At 42.6% G+C, this 15,883-nt stretch overlaps 1 protein-coding gene across 1 annotated transcript in view; it reads right to left on the reverse strand.

Annotated features, from left to right (window-relative positions):
* FBXL17 (F-box and leucine rich repeat protein 17) overlaps positions 1-15,883 on the reverse strand; it is a 475,771-nt gene that overhangs the window by 8,054 nt on the left and 451,834 nt on the right. The window contains exon 8 of the mRNA XM_029219153.1: positions 14,625-14,767. Coding sequence (XP_029074986.1) covers positions 14,625-14,767 — 143 coding nt within the window. The remainder of the gene's footprint in view (positions 1-14,624; positions 14,768-15,883) is intronic.

A 15,883-nucleotide genomic window follows, 5' to 3' on the forward strand; every position in this document is an offset into this window, starting at 1 on the left:
CACATGCTGCGGAGCAACTAAGCCCATGCGCCACAACTACTGAGCCCACGTGCCACAACTATGAAGCCCGTGTGCCTAGAGTCCGTGCTCCACAACTAGAGAAGCCACCGCAATGAGAAGCTCGTGCACCACAACAAAGAGTAGCCCCTGCTCGCTACAGCCAGAGAAAAGCCCACGTGCAGCAACAAAGACCTAACACAGCCAAAAATACATAAATTAATTAATTTATAAAAAAGAATATAATGAACCACTTAAAATCATTTTTTTTAATGAAGAAAGTTTCTCTGCAAAAAGTGGACACTATTTAAAATACCACAAGCAATAAATGTATTGCATTTTTCCTAGACCGTAAGTTCCTTGACAGCAAGGAGGATTTTAGTCATCTTCTTGTTTTCAGTCCTACACACTCTCTCTGGCACATTCTCATCCCATTAGAATATAAGTTCATGAGACAGGAGTTTTTGTTGTTTCTGTTCACTACCAAACCCCTAGCAGCTAGCGAATGCCTGGCACATAATAAGTACTCAATAAATATTTGTTGGCTAAATTAATATAGTAGTTGTTCCATGAGTGTGTATTGAGGAAACAAAAAGGTGCCAAATAATACTAATACCCAGAAATCATGGAGATAAGCTCACCTTGTTCCCAGGGCATTTAGCTATGGTGGTGGCAGTCTCTAATGTCTTGACATTAGGGCAGCTCCAAACTCCTTTAATCTTCTGAAGTTCACAACCAAGGTGACTGTTTGTGCTACTCTCCTTTCTCTTCTTTCCATCTGATATCACCGGGTGCCTCCTTCCAGATACACCTTGCCTGGGCTTTCCAATAATTTTGCACAGGAGGCCAAAGCAGCCCGTGATGGTGGTTCAGCACCATGAGCTGGTGGTCGCTGGGCCATGTGGCTGTTGGGCAGTGCTCAGGAAATGCCTAGGCTATACTTCAGATTAACTGATGGCAGCCTTCCTACTGGAGATGAGTGACACACTACACTGGGTAGGTGACACTGAGAAACATGCTGATGGTCACTGCACATGCGCCAGTTTCCAAAACTTTGTGAAAACCCACATGGTTCAGAAGATTTCATACTCCAGCCTTCAGCATCCAGTGCCCTGCTCCGGGTAGCAGACCCAGGAGGGCCCCACAGAAGATTCTGAAGTTTTGTGATATCTAAGGTTCCTTCTGATGTCACAGTTGTCTGGCGACAGGGGGAACTGTGGGCAGATCTCCTGACTCAAAACAATGCTATTTCCACCCTCTGATTTCTTGGGCTTCAGCAGTTCTATATGTCTTCACTGTTTACCAGAGGGGCTGGTTTTTGGTTGTTGTTTTCCTTGTTACAGTGGTATTTGGCATTTGTTGTCCCAGGGAACATGTAAACGATACTCCAATATACAGTATAGTCCCAGACAAGGAAAAATTCTCCCACTAAAATTGCCTCATGCTCCCTACCGAGAGACACTGTACTTATCAGGATTAGGCTCTCCTGTGCTACGGGATAAATCAAACGCATGGTTTATTTTGGCAAAATACTTGAAAGCAATTTGTTAATTTTTCAGCCTAATGACCAATAGGCAAAATAAAAGTATGTCCCCATTCCAGTAAGGATGGAGGAAGAGGACTAGGGAAAAACATTCAGTGAGCATCTACTATTTTCCAAGCATCTAAGCATTAATACCACTGATTACAGATGAACTGTGGCTCATACAGAATTAGTATTTCACACAGGGTCACACAGCTAGTAAATGGCAGCCAGGATTTGAATCCGGGACCCTGCGACACAGGCGCTCTCTGCCCTGGGACACATTGCCCTGCACACAATGCGATGCGCGAAGCGTCAGACTAGGGCCTAGCTGAGCACCCACTCAGTGACACGTTCACTGACATTCATTTTCCAGCTAACATTTAAAAAGTGATGGCGGTTTACATATAAATACAATTCAAAGTCCTTTACAAGCTCTTCAAAGTGGCTGCTCTATGGGAATGTAAATTACAATAGATCTCACTTGGCCTGGGGAACATTCTGCTGTGGAACTGTGGTTGTGGAGACTTTGACACATGATGGAAACGTGACGGAGCCTTTTAGCAGGGCACCATGCCATAAACTGGTGTAGCTTTCCCTCCAATCTTCTACCCTTCAAAACGTTTTTCTGTGTCCCAGAGGTAGAATGGCCAGCATGACAGATATGGTCCCTGCCCTCTTGGTGTGGGAAGATGGACAATTACAACAACAGCAGCAAGGCCTGAGAAGCGCTTTCTAGGGGAAGTACAGGTTGCTGTGGACAAAACTTAGTAGCTCCTGACCTGCGCCAGGAGGGCTGGAAAGGGCTTTCCAAAAAAAGTGATACTTAAGGGGACTCCTGAAGGACGAGGAGGTATCAGCTTGTGTACCCCATGCACTAAATATACACATATTATTCAGGGGAGAAAGGAAACCCGCTCATGAGCTAGAATAAAACAAATAATCTGTCCTTCACTTTGTAAGCTTTGTAAGGCAATGCTTCTCCAGCCCATCTAACAAACTCAAGGGTATAACTGAAATAAGTTCTTGTTTCCAATAGCACTGCTCTGAGGATGGGGGTGGGTGGGTGCAAAGAAAAGGCCTCCCCTCCCCTTTCTGCAGGCTGGAAAAGGAGCCCACAGTAAGTCTGTGAAAGTGTCGCAAATAGCACAGTCAACTCCTGCGTCCTAATTCAGGGCTCTTGCCCTCACGCTGGTCTGTCACTCTTCACAGACTCCTGGGCAACAGCCACTCACTGCTAACAGCCCCACAGGCTGACTTCTGGGCAATATGCCTCCGGAGTCGGCCTCGCTCTGAGCTTGTTGGCTCCCGGGAGAGCGTGCTGGCTGTCCGTGGGACCTGGCATTCACCGGGTGACAGCTGCTCTTTCACCAAGTGCCCACTGGCCCCAAGATGGGCACGTATTAAAACGGATAAAATAAGGGTGACATGAATTTAGTAATACCTCAAATTTGCATGTAAATGAGATGAGTCATCTAAGTGCAGTTTAAAATATTGTAAATAGGACACTAAGAAGAGAATAAAGGAGCAGACAATAACAGTGATTTTGCCAGGACCCTCACAGCCAACCACATGCACTGGGCTCTCCACAGGCCAGGGTAGATTTTTTTGATGATCCTATTTCCCTCCCTTTGCAGCAGGACGTTTCATGTCCCTGTTTGGGTGGCATACCCCATCCGGCTAATGTTTCCCTATGATCAGAGCAGGGAGGTCCAGGACACCAGGAATCTGGCGCCACTGTTACAATCTCTCACCTCATCTCTTTCCCTTCAGCTGCAAGCCTAGCGTCCCAGCAGCCAGCAGCTCAACAGGCAGAAAGAGGCTGCAGGCGGACCCCACAGGGAAGCGAAAGGCTGGTGAGGGCTGTGGAATGATTCTCGGCATGAGTGGAGCGCCCAGCTCCTTTCCTCCACCCTGCAGGCAGCTTCACGTGCCTTTCCTTCCCGCTTCGTTTCTCAGTCAAACCAAAGCCTTTCTCCACACTCCACAGTGACTCATACGTAACAAATGATCAATCCACGTTTACTGATGTGGGACGAATTAAGCTGTGTCAATAATGCCCCCAAAGGAGAATCATTTAAGAGCTCTTTGGACTTCATCCTCAGAAGTAGCCAAAGAATTCGAGGGACAGTTTACCCCAGAAAAGCTTTTGCAGTTAGAAATTAGGGTATAACTAAGAATGTTCAGAACACCACACACACAGTTTAGGTGGTCTTAGGTATATAACTCATAGTGGTGGGACAGCAGTGATTGTAAAATGAAAGTAATTAACCTGAACACGCTCTGTCTGGGGGCCCTAAGGGGAAACAGGTGTTCAGCCTCGGAAAACGTTTCTCAGTGGATTTCCTATGAAGTCAAAGTGGCTTGGATTTAACTTTGAAATACAAATAACGAATTAAAAAAATTAAACTGTGTCTGCAACCAAGAATACGAACAAGAATACAGTGGTTCTCAGCCCAACTGCTCATTAGAATCACCTGGGGATCTCTGAAAAATCCCAGTGCCCAGGCCATAACCCAGACTAAGTGTAACCCAACCTCGGAGGAGTGGGACCCAGGCATTAGTATTTTTTAAAGCTCCTAGGAGATTCCAATGTGCAGCTCAGGCTGATTAAAGAGCTCCTAGAGGGCACAGGTGGTTTCTGCCCTTGGGAATCTGAAACCAAGGTCTGAACTACCATCACTTACAGGTAACAAGTACCCACCCACCTCCCATGCCACCCACCACATTAAACACTGAGTCAGGGGTTCTGGAGGAAAGAAGCTGTTGCTCCTACAGCTTGTTGGTCCATCTTGTTTCAGATATTCATCACTGTCTGAAACAAAATGTATATTCTTTGAGTGTAGCAAAAACAGACTGGTTCCCTGTCCTTCCACCTTGGTCTTCCATCTCCAGTTGGGCACAGCCAAAGGAGGTGGCCACCTGACCTTCCCAACAGCTAACGGAGGGAAAGATTCCCCTAAACCCAGTTCGCACAAGGACGTAGTGCTTCCTCAAGGACCACTCAAGAGGTGGGAGGAGAGGGCACACATGACTGAGTATTTAATATAATTTTTAAGAAGAAGATGATTATCTTTTTGGAGCCTAAACGCCACCTGCTAAATTACGGGCATGAACCTCATACCAAGAGCCTGAGGCCTTTAAGGATGTATTTTTTTTTATATATATAGAGGTAAGAAACATTACTTTTGGGTGGCAAAAAACTCATCTAAAAATCCCAAAGCGTAGAAGGAGACAGATACTGAGAATGCAATGAACCTGACAGAGGCAGGCTCATAAATTCAGTCAACTTTGTCAAATGCAGTCACTCCATTTCAGGATCTGCAATGACTGCAAGTGCCATGCTCTGTCAATATCACAACAGGCCTGGATTCATGCTGTCTCTTTTTCATGAAATGTGGGTTTCCTGTTAACACTAGCATTGCTTCTGTTCACTTGAATTAGCATGGTGAGAAAGCCGCAAAGAACCTGGGAGGATGGAGATCACAGAAACGCCTGCAGTACTAAGTGAGAACCGGGGCTCACCAACCTGAAGCCTCTGATTAGAGATTAGTGTGACAGGAGTCCAAAAACTAGACTGTCAGAGAGAAAAATTAGTGACATTTTTATTCCCTGTTTCACCAAGTGATCCTTCACCTGGAAGGATGTTTCAAGCCAATTGGAAGCTCCAGGTACACAGTATTCCATAGGACGTTCTGAGGCCACAAACCCATGGAACTGACCCATCGTGCAAGTCTGTACATTTTTGGTATAGATTTGCATGTGCAATGCAGGTTAGAACCAAAATTGACATGTGTGGGACACCAGGATGGAGAAAGCCACTAGGGGAGTCTTGGTGGCGCTCTAAATGATTCAGTAAAAGACTATTTGAGAAAACCTGGGTCCTAATAAGATAATTAATATTGTCACTAAGTGACCGGTAAGTGTAATATATTTATGGAACACATCTGCGTGTTTCTAAATTAAACTTGCAAAGTTAAGCTGAAAAACACAATTGAGGGAGAAAACTCTCAGAACCAAAACTTATGTTTTCTTTTGTGCGTAATGGCTTTCTTGATTTCAGTTTTTATTTTCTTACATAAAGCCTAGGACAGTGGTAATTACCCATGGACACCTGACGAAAAAGAAATCTTTCTAAAATTGAGTTTCCATCAGGTAGAATTTAGGGATTTGACCTGTTTCCTAAAACAAGTTTATTAGCAGCAAAAATGTGTTCTGTATAAAAGTGATAAATCCATAAATTCAAATTACAAAACCTGAAAATAAGTGATATTTTTGGCTTTCAGAAGAGAGACTCTACATAAATCAGAGCATTTCAGGGTTAGGCTCTGAAGGATGCTGAGTCCCGTCACACACAGCAGATGTCTGAACTCTGTCCTTGACTGACCTGAACCCTTGAGGCTGCACTCAGAATTCCCCAGCTACAGGAAACTGGTATTAAATCCAAGGTGTCATCTTTCTTATTTATTTCCCTCTGTCTAGATACTTTTTGTTACCTATCAAATTATTCAGAGGCAGTGGGATCTAATGGTTTTCAAACTTGCTTTTGGCTGTACAATACTTCTGCACACCAAAGTAATAAATAAGTATACGAACCAAATAAATAACCGGATAAAGCAATAAAAGGGGGGTTGCTCTGGCTGATGTTAGGTGCAAGGACCAGGCCCCGCGGCCTCTCAGCCACTCTGTCATTCCTGGAGGCTCTGAGGAACCTCCTCGGAACCTTGGAGCCACACAGAATGCAGATGAGGAACAATCCCCAATCCATCTATCCATCATCCAACACATATTTGTTTAGCATCTTTTACGTACCAGCCACTGTGGTAGGGCCTGGCAATATAACATAGACTAGAAGCCCATGGATCTTATATTCCAAGGAGGAGGGGAGTCATGGGGGTGAGAATGTAAGAATTCACCACCACCACTACAAGTAAGAGCTAATATTCACTGTTTACTTCATGTAAGGAATTTTACACATATTAACTCACTTAATCCTCTCAATAGCCTAGGAGATAGCTGCTGTTTTTATTTCCACTTTACAGATGAGGGAACAGAGGCACAGAGAAGCAGTATGGGAGGTGGAGATAGAAAAGCCAGGAGTGTGGCGACACTGGAGACAACAGAAAAGCATCCTCACTAAGGAGGGAGTGGTTACCATGTGGATGCAGCTGCTCAGAGATGGAGCAAGTTGTGGTTAGAGAAAATGGAAACTGGATTTGGTGACACGGAAGTCACTGGTGACCTTGCAGAACAAAAAGAGAGTGTATGGAGTGGTGGAAAGTAAGGACAACTGTGCATAGTCAATCCTTTTCAGGAACTGAATGGTCGAGTGCCAGAAAGATAAAACTGGAGAGGACCATAGCTGAAAGCCAGGTGGGACCAAAGTGAAGTTCTTCATGTAGAAGAAACAGAATCGCGGGTGCTGCTTTTGGAAATTAATTTGCAGTCTGATAGCACGGTAACTGCCCATTTACTTGTCTGTCTTCCCCAGCAGGCTGCAGGCTCCATGGGGTAGGAACTCTATCTCGTTCACTGTTTTTTCTGACCTGTCTCCTATTACAGTTACTGGAACACAGTAAGGAGCTCAATAGATATTTCTTTTTTTTCTTTTTTTTTTTTTGCGGCACACGGGCCTCTCACTGTTGTGGCCTCTCCTGTTGCGGAGCACAGGCTCCGGACACGCAGGCTCAGTGGCCATGGCTCACGAGCCCAGCCGCTCCGCGGCATGTGGGATCTTCCCGGACTGGGGCACGAATCCGTGTCCCCTGCATCGGCAGGCGGACTCTCAACCACTGCGCCACCAGGGAAGCCCAATAGATATTTCTTCAATAAATGGATAAAATATATAATAAAAATTGGACGCTGGGGAAGGAAGCTTAGGTTTTCTCTTGAAAAACTACTTGCCAAACAAAGTTTTCATTAGACCCAGCATGGCGGGGCCCCGGTAACCTGCTGCTGAGTGGCTGGGCCTCGGGGGCAGGCCGGCCGGTTCCTTTCCACGGAGCCATGGTCCCCCAGTCTCCTGAGCCTCAGCAGGACGTCCTTGTTTCTACTTTGTGAAGTCAGGTGCTTCAGAGTTCTGGGGTCTAATCTGAGCTCCATTAAGAAACTGCTGTTACCTTTTCTATTCCTAAGTTAGAAAAATAATATGATCCTGCAACCTAATTCCTTCTCATAATTACTTAAGCCAAATCCAAGTTCCAAGGAGATTATTTACTGCAAAGCAATGATGCTCCAGGGAGCCTTCAGGCAAAGTCCAACATAACATCCTATTCACCTCACAGCATTTGGGGAGCAGTAGGCCCCTCCTGCCTCCTTTTTAAAAAAACAAACAAAAACAATTTCATTATACATCCATCCCGTAACAGAAGTGAGCAAAACATAAGCAACTACTTGCACACTCCCTTTAAAGGTTCCAGGGAGATGCCGTTTTTCTTGAAGAAACAAACCAGCCTGGAACTGACTGGTGGTCAGACTTGCCGAGTTTTACTCTTACTTACTCTCTCTGTTCACAGAGCCCTGCTGGTCTCTAGGTTTCTTCTTCCTCTATAAGTTTGACTGTAATTTAATGGGTTCTAACTACTAAAAAAAAAAAAAGATCGTATTTTTTTTTTAAGAATTGCTGTCTAAGTCTCAGGGGCCTAGTTTTCTTTGGAAGATCTTAGCGTGTGAATTTATATTCATGGCTAGCATATATGAACTAGGCAGTTCATATTATGGTTAAGTGTCAGATAGGATTCCAGAGCAGCCATGTATACATGAATAAATAATAATGATAATAATGATAATAGTTGACATTTACTGAGTGCTTACAGAGTACATGACATTAGGCTAAGTGCTTTATTGCAATATCTCATATAATCTCATAACAACTCCCTGGGGTAAATATTACCCCCATTTTCAGATGGTAACACAGGGTTTTAGAGACTAAGTTGTCCAAAGTCCCACAGATAGTAAAGTGAAGGATGTAGAATTTGAAAACCTAGTGGTTTGACACTAGTGCTCGCCAATTTAACCTCTGTCATAAAGCTCCACACCAGTGTCTCTTGCTTTATTACTGAAATACAGGAAAGGCCTTTCAGTTACCACTTCATAGAAGTTTAGGTGAGGAGGGCTGGAAGAAGAAGGGATGGGAACTTGGCTAAAATGAGGTTGAGAGATAACCTCTGAGTTTCAGCTGATGTGTTTTTCCCTGTTTCAATTACCAGCAATAATCAGGAGAGGGTTGTAAAAATGTGTTTTAAAGTATTCCTGTGCGGAAATCACTGGAAGAAACTGTTTCATCAGCAAAAGGAACAAGATGCTGATACTTCAAGTGAAGGACTTAAGTGCAGATTTCAGAGCCCCAGCCATACTCTCTCCCCATTTTTCATCTCCCCTTTCTCTTGGCGCGCATGGCATTGCGGGCTGTTCGGGTAACGGTTATGTCTCCCACGATCTATAGGACTGCACGATCTGATACAGTCAGACCACTCCTGTCTTATTAGGAGAGAAAGTTTTGTTTTGTTTTTTTCACTTTATTTTCTTTGATAAGGCATACTTTGCAATATTCAATTTTGGCCGTGGGCAATCTGGAAACATCTGTGGATATACACTGTGGGGAGAGGGGAGTCCCTGCAGGTACGCACTTTGTTTCATGGCTGAAGTGCTACCCAAACAGTCCTGGACACAGTGCCCCACAAATTATTTTTCCCTTAAACTGATTTTTCCAGTTAGTTCTGTATATTAGTTACAGAGTCCTATATTATTTTCCCCATAGGGCTTTCCTGCTCATGGTTCCTAAACAAGCTGATAAAAACTCCACATTCCCCACAGAAATCTTTATGTTGTTGAGGCTTTCTCTTACCATAATTACTTCCTGAAAAATGCAGTGGTCAATGCTTCCTGAATATTTTTACATTAAAATGGGCGCATAAAACTTGGCCCTTGAGACTTTAAGGTTGCAAAGCAGGTTCCTGGCTTTAAAGAGCTGACTGGTTGCTATTACTTGCTTTCTGTATTGACTTCTCATTGATTTGATTCAATCTCTCTACCATTTCAATGAGGAACTCTGTGCGAAAACAAGGATTTCTTATGACCTGAAGAAATCTTTTCTTAGGAAAAGAAAATCATCTGTTTCATTCCTTCACTAAGTACTTCAGGAATTAGGCCAGGTCGAGGAGAAAGGTCTTGGCAGCGGCAGTTTGATGAGAAATGAATTAATTTGATTATTTCCATGGTGTGGATCAATAATAGTCAGCCTCCACAGAGGCCCCTGGCCTGAAGGCAGCTGGCTAGTCAATAGGAACACACAGAGGTGCTCTCCTCCCCCAGCAGCCTCTCTGATCTTTTCTGGGTGGACTCTTCACGCCTGTGTAATTCTAATTTATGTCAACTAGAAATCAAAGAAATTCCAAGAGGCTTTGGTCATAGGACATTGGGGTGGACCTTTCAAAATCTATTTATGTCTATTCCTTAAGTAATGTGTCCCGCACGGCCCTCCTGGCGCCTCTACAGGCCAAGGAGAGGTAGCTTCTCAGCGGAAGTCCTGCTACCTGCTCTGGGCAAAGGCAGAGGAACGCAGTTAGGTAAATCGAGGTACCCTTTCTCCTTCCTATTGACAACTCCGCAGAAACATAAGAACTAATAAGCATTTTAAGCAAAACGCTTTGCCAAGAGTGGCTCCCTCAATAACGCTCTTTGATGATACCCCAGACGCTGGCATTTTCAAATCAAACGAACAGTGTATAAAATTAGTTCTGTATGAAGTTAAAAAAAAAAGTAGAAAGTGAAAGGGAGCTTTTAAAAGCTCCAGCATTTCTTCATCCAACTGCTTTTCACGAGGGTTTGGCATTTGAGAATTGTTACATTTATGATGCTACTTGCTGCTCATAATTCAGGCCCTCTGTCTCCAAACTTCTGTATTAACACTCGCTGCAGAGGTTTCCACCGCGACATTTTATCACTGAGGTTTCCCAAACCAGCCAGGCTGCCTCTGGTGAGGTCTGGTTTCTCAGCCAATACCATGCCACTGGGCTTCCTCCCTTTTCATCAACCTTGTTACCCCAAACATTTTTCATTAACACTGAACATTGCATTTCCATTTGCCCTACAGCTTTCCCAGGAATTTTTTTTCTTTTTGTCCTTTTTAGTTTTGTTCTCCATCCAAACTGCTATGTAAGAAGTGAGAAAAATATCATATTAGTAGAAGAAACAGATCTGTATAGAATCTAGAATTCACTGAAGTTGTGAAAATGATTTCTATGACCAAAGCCACTGCCTGTCCGTAATTGTGGAAAGCAGAAAAAACATACTGCTCTTATTAGACAGTCCCCTTGGTTATACAAGTAGTTTTAACTAAATCACCAAATAAATGCGTGTTAAGTTGATAGGTGATTTCGGGTCAACTCTAATTCCCAAGGTCAAGTAAGCCTTTGAACAGTCTTTAAGAATATAAGTTCACCCCAATTCATCAAAGCCGTCTCACACAGTGTTTTCTTCTCTGGGTTCTTACAATGCGCTAAAGTTTAGGAGATTAAGTGGCCTCGGCTTCAAAACCGAAAGTAATGCCTCTAACGTGCTTATCCATCCAGCAATTGGAAAAGCTACTCAAACAGGGGCTTCTTAATGCGCTTCCTAATTTTACAAGTGTGTGGGGAACGCTGCATTTGTCTAATGGCTGGAGGACTCCTTCCTAGGAGTCACCAATGTTGCAGCCAAATTTACTGCTGTTTAGCTTAGACTCTGACTGATAATCTATATACATGTTGCCTTCATCTGCAAAGAATACATTTAATGTTTCTTATCTGTTCTTTGTCTACCTAATGAAAATGGGAGAAAAAGAAACAGAGGAAAACCACTTTTTTTCCTACAACAAATACAATGCATTTTGTTATTTAATTCTTCAGAAGCTCAAGTGAGGAAAAAAGCAGACGTTTGGTATAGCTTCCAAATCAAATATAAGTGGCCCCAAATGAAAGAAAATATAATTAGCCTTCAATATTTCTGAGAAACCCAGAATTGCAGGACACGAACCCTGGGACACACAGATATCACAAACCTCATCTCTCTCCAATGCAGGGATCCCACTGGTAACATGCCTGACAAGGGGGCTAGTTGTGGAAACCAGCGAGGTCTCTTGCCCCCTCCTTTAGCTCCAGTTGGTGTGCAGAGGGGAAAGAGAACTCAAATGAACAAGTTTTTAGTGGTTAGCAGATTAGGTTAAGGTACAGGGAGAAGAGTAATAGGTCTCAATTAATTTTGTTCTTTAATTCTTTGTTGGCACAGATGATCACGTTGAGATAGACAGTGGCTCTTTGTCTCTGTGTCCTAATCGTAATTTCACTGTTTCCTGTTTCTGTTCTTCTATTCTTTCTCCACTATTTTTCTTATCCTAGCCACTAGACCACCAGGGAGCCACATCTCCATTATTCTCCTTAATACTTTCTTTTTGTTTCCTTACCTATTTGAATTGTTTTATCTTCAGCTCACCCTTTTCCCCCACTGCAAATCTTTCTTCAACATTATGCCTGGATCAGTAAGTTGATTCCAAATACACTGTCCCACAGAGGCATTAGTTTTCCTTCGTAAAGTGTGTTGAAAATGTAATTATTGATATATTTATGTAGAAAATAATAATCTTAAACTTAAGTGACAAAATAGTAAAAGGGCAACATCTTCTTTAATCTGAGTTAATTTCTTTCTTCTTTTTTAAAATTTCCTTTCAAAATGGCAGGCAATACAGTTTTTTTCTCATTTGGAAATTCAAATATCAAAACACAGGTTAATATAATGATGATGATAAGAATAATCATTAACACTGAGCATTTTATATATAACAAGCTTTACTCTAAGGGCTTGATATATGTTCACTCATTTAAACGCTCGTAGCATTTCCACGATTATCATCCTTATAGTAAATGACGAAACAGAGAGGTTAAATAACTGCCCAAGATGACACAACTAAGTGCAGAGCCCAGATCTGAACCTGAACTCTGGCTCCAGAGTCCATGTCCTCAGCTACTAACTTCTTTTCTTTGCTACTCATATCTTCCTTTGAATCTTGATAACTTTAAAATCTGGAGACGGACAGCATAATACAAATGTCAAAGACAGAATAGCTAATCACGCTAGATCTCCAACCAACTAAATCAACCCGCAGGCTTTTAAGTGCAAGGTTTTACGTGCGCTGTGTGTGTGGTTTGGAAACTTCTTCCGTCCTCACAGAACTTCCCGTGTTTGACCCTGAGCTGCCTTAAGTCTGAGGATGCCAGACGGCAGGCCTGGGCCATGCTGCAGCGGGCTGTGGTCGGACGGCTGGGTGCGAGAGCCAACGGGCTCTCAGAGCAGCAGGCTGGTTGGAGAAAGGATTCAGAGGCCACCTGAGGAAAGGGCTAAAACCCTCAGGAATATCGCTCATCAAAACCGCCTTCTGATCCCATTTTGGACTAATTTGCATTTAGGTAGAAAAGGATCCATTACCTAACTGAAAATTGGCAAAACGCTGGTCAGGAAATATGTCTGGAATAATCTTCTGCGCTAACTGGAACCCAAATTTCTACAATTCATCTCTGAAGGTAAAGCTGATCTCAACAAATCTAAAGGGTATGGACTAGAAACATGGTGACTTCTGAGAATGGTTGTGGCTACAAAGATACATTTTGAATGCATACATTTTGGCATCCTTGCTTAGGTAGTTCTCATGTAGCAATTCCTTCTGGCGAAGGTGAGAAGCTCTGCTGTCACTGTTTAGTGTTTCTAGAACACTCTGCCTACTGTGGACCCTTTCATCTGTTTTAAAAGAAGTCATTTTAAAGTGACAGGGTTAGTAGCAGTGTTAGGTTAGTTAGTAGTGAAATCTGAGGGAGACTTGCAACCCCTGGGTCTCCGCTGTTGCTTAGTAACAAAGTCAGTCAGCCTTCTAGGCTGGGCTTAGAATATATAATAAAATCTCTCTAAACATAACTAACTGGCAAAGGCCTAGTATAAGTTGGGATTGTAAAGCATATGGAGAAAAGAACTAGGTCAATTAACAAAAATGACAAAGATCTTGGGCCATTCTTCTTATTTGCCCCCAGATTTGCTACATTTAGAAAATGCATGTCCTTTGAGAGGCATACATATTTAGTTTCACTCTCATTTCACTCTCATTGCTGGATTTGCTAGATTTGTCCCTAATCACCAATTGTAAAAGTAGCACACATGTGTAAATCATTACATGATGCCGGCACTTTCGGAGCAAGTATCTGAGGTGAGTCTTTTCCAAGGAAGCATCCCCTTGCCTGGACATAGCCCCCAGGGTTTGCCACAGGCACTGGACACAGACTTGAAGATCTGGGGTAAAGTCTTGGAGGAGTGGCCTTGGGCCAGTGCCTGGTCTTTCTGAGCCTCTATTCTTTCCCCTTCACAGTACAAATGATTACTTCCTAGACTTGTTATAGGGGAAAACATAAAAGTGACAAAGGGGAAGGCACCTCTCTAATGCCTAGTTATCAATTCAGGTTTTGATCATCTTTAGTAAATGCAGCACAATTTCTCAAACTCATGCTCACGTCTCTGGCCAGCTCCACTGACCGTCCGTGGGGCGTCTGGGACCGTTTCTCATCATGTGCGAGAAGTAGCGCCTGAAACGTGGAGAGAGGCAAATTCCCACATAACATTCCCTCACTGGCTCTTTCTTGCCCCCAAATGGCCAGAATACATAGATGTTGAGCACTGAAATGGCACACTTCAGATTGTGACAAAACAATTTGGCACTGTGCTTTCCATCTTACTGTTGTAGGAAACTTGGAACCCAGAACAAAATTTTACTCTTAGACCGTGCACACTGCAGTGTGCCATGCAAACATTTTTAATTGTGGTCCATAGACTTATGGATAGGAAGCCAAAATCTAAGCTGAGCGTGTGTATGATTGTTTTTTCTTTCTGCATAAGCACGAAATTCATTTTTAAACAGAGAAATTCAAAAATAATCTCAGATAAGTTTAGAAAACCGGGCAACTTACAGTGTAATGGTATATGCATGTGTGTGTATACAAACATATATATATAGGGAGAGAGGAAGAATATAATATCAAGCTATTAACTGCAGTGATATGTAGAAAGAAACGTGATAGACAACTCTTACTTTATCGCATCTCATCAGCCCCAAATATCTTAGAGACTTGCTGCTCTGTGCAATCAGGGTGGCTCCTTGGTCTGTAATTTCTTTACACCATCCAACATCCACAGTCTCTATTGTCATGCTGTATCGCCCAATGGCTATCAGTGCTGCAGGGAGGGACAAAGGGGAAGAAAGCAAGCATAAACGTTAGCAGGGTAAGGGATCTCTATCTCATTATGACTATTTCTCTCATTTCCTCACTAAATTTGTTCCTGAAATGTTGTGTGTAAATGAATGTTTTGTAAACGAAATTCAATTTAAAATGCTTTAGGAAAGCTTGCCCTATGACAAACCCTTTCACAAAGTGAATAATCATGCCATAATTTCCCTTTCATTGGAACATAACATTTTATCAGTTTTACTCATTACAAGGTTACCTGTACTTCCAAACACTCGTATCTGCAGAAGGCATAAATTAAAATGAATTACACATATAACGTTACAGAAAACCCTAAGCAGTAATTAAATTTTACCCAAGATAACTTTAATAATTTTAAAAAAGAAAAAACACGTACACACCATTTTGAGGTGTGTTATACTGCATATGAATTTCTTTACCAATTGGCATTTTTTCCCCATCTGTTCATGATCTGTAAAATGTAAGAGTATATAATATTTTTCACGTTAGTCCTTCTTGGGACCGCTAGGAATTAAACGTACATTACACATACAGCTGAATTTAATTGCTGCTATGCTAGAGCACAATAAAGGGAATGCATTTGTTATGGGGAATTTCCTCACCGTATCAAAAGTCTTCCTCCTATTAACATATGAAATGAAGCCTGTCATCTGAACATTACGACAGTATCTCTAGTCTTCTTGGCTGTTTAGCACTGTACCACTACTGACGTGCAGGTGCTTAGCCCATCATCTATGATGTGTACTACTTATCACTGCAGAGCTCCATAACCTATCTCCCTGGCAGAGCAACCAGTCGGTGAATTTGGCTCTTTGCTACAGACTTCTGATCAAATAGACGTGCACACTTCTACCTTTGCAGCACAGGAAAACAGATTTCAATACCTCCAGCCAGAAGAAGTTTACGGTGCATTGGTTTGTAAATGAAAACCCTGAAAACAATGCCAAAAATGTTAAAAAGGAATAATAAATTGTTTGCTAATTATTTCCTCATCCTAAGATAGGATGAGTTGATTTCTGTGACATTAAAAACGGATGATATTTTCCAATTGATTAGATTGATAAGAGCAGAGTGAATTACTCAT

Source organism: Monodon monoceros, unplaced genomic scaffold, assembly GCF_005190385.1.
Source record: "Monodon monoceros isolate NGI ecotype Baffin Bay Population unplaced genomic scaffold, NGI_Narwhal_1 Super_Scaffold_12, whole genome shotgun sequence".
Classification (NCBI taxonomy): Eukaryota; Metazoa; Chordata; class Mammalia; order Artiodactyla; family Monodontidae; genus Monodon; species Monodon monoceros.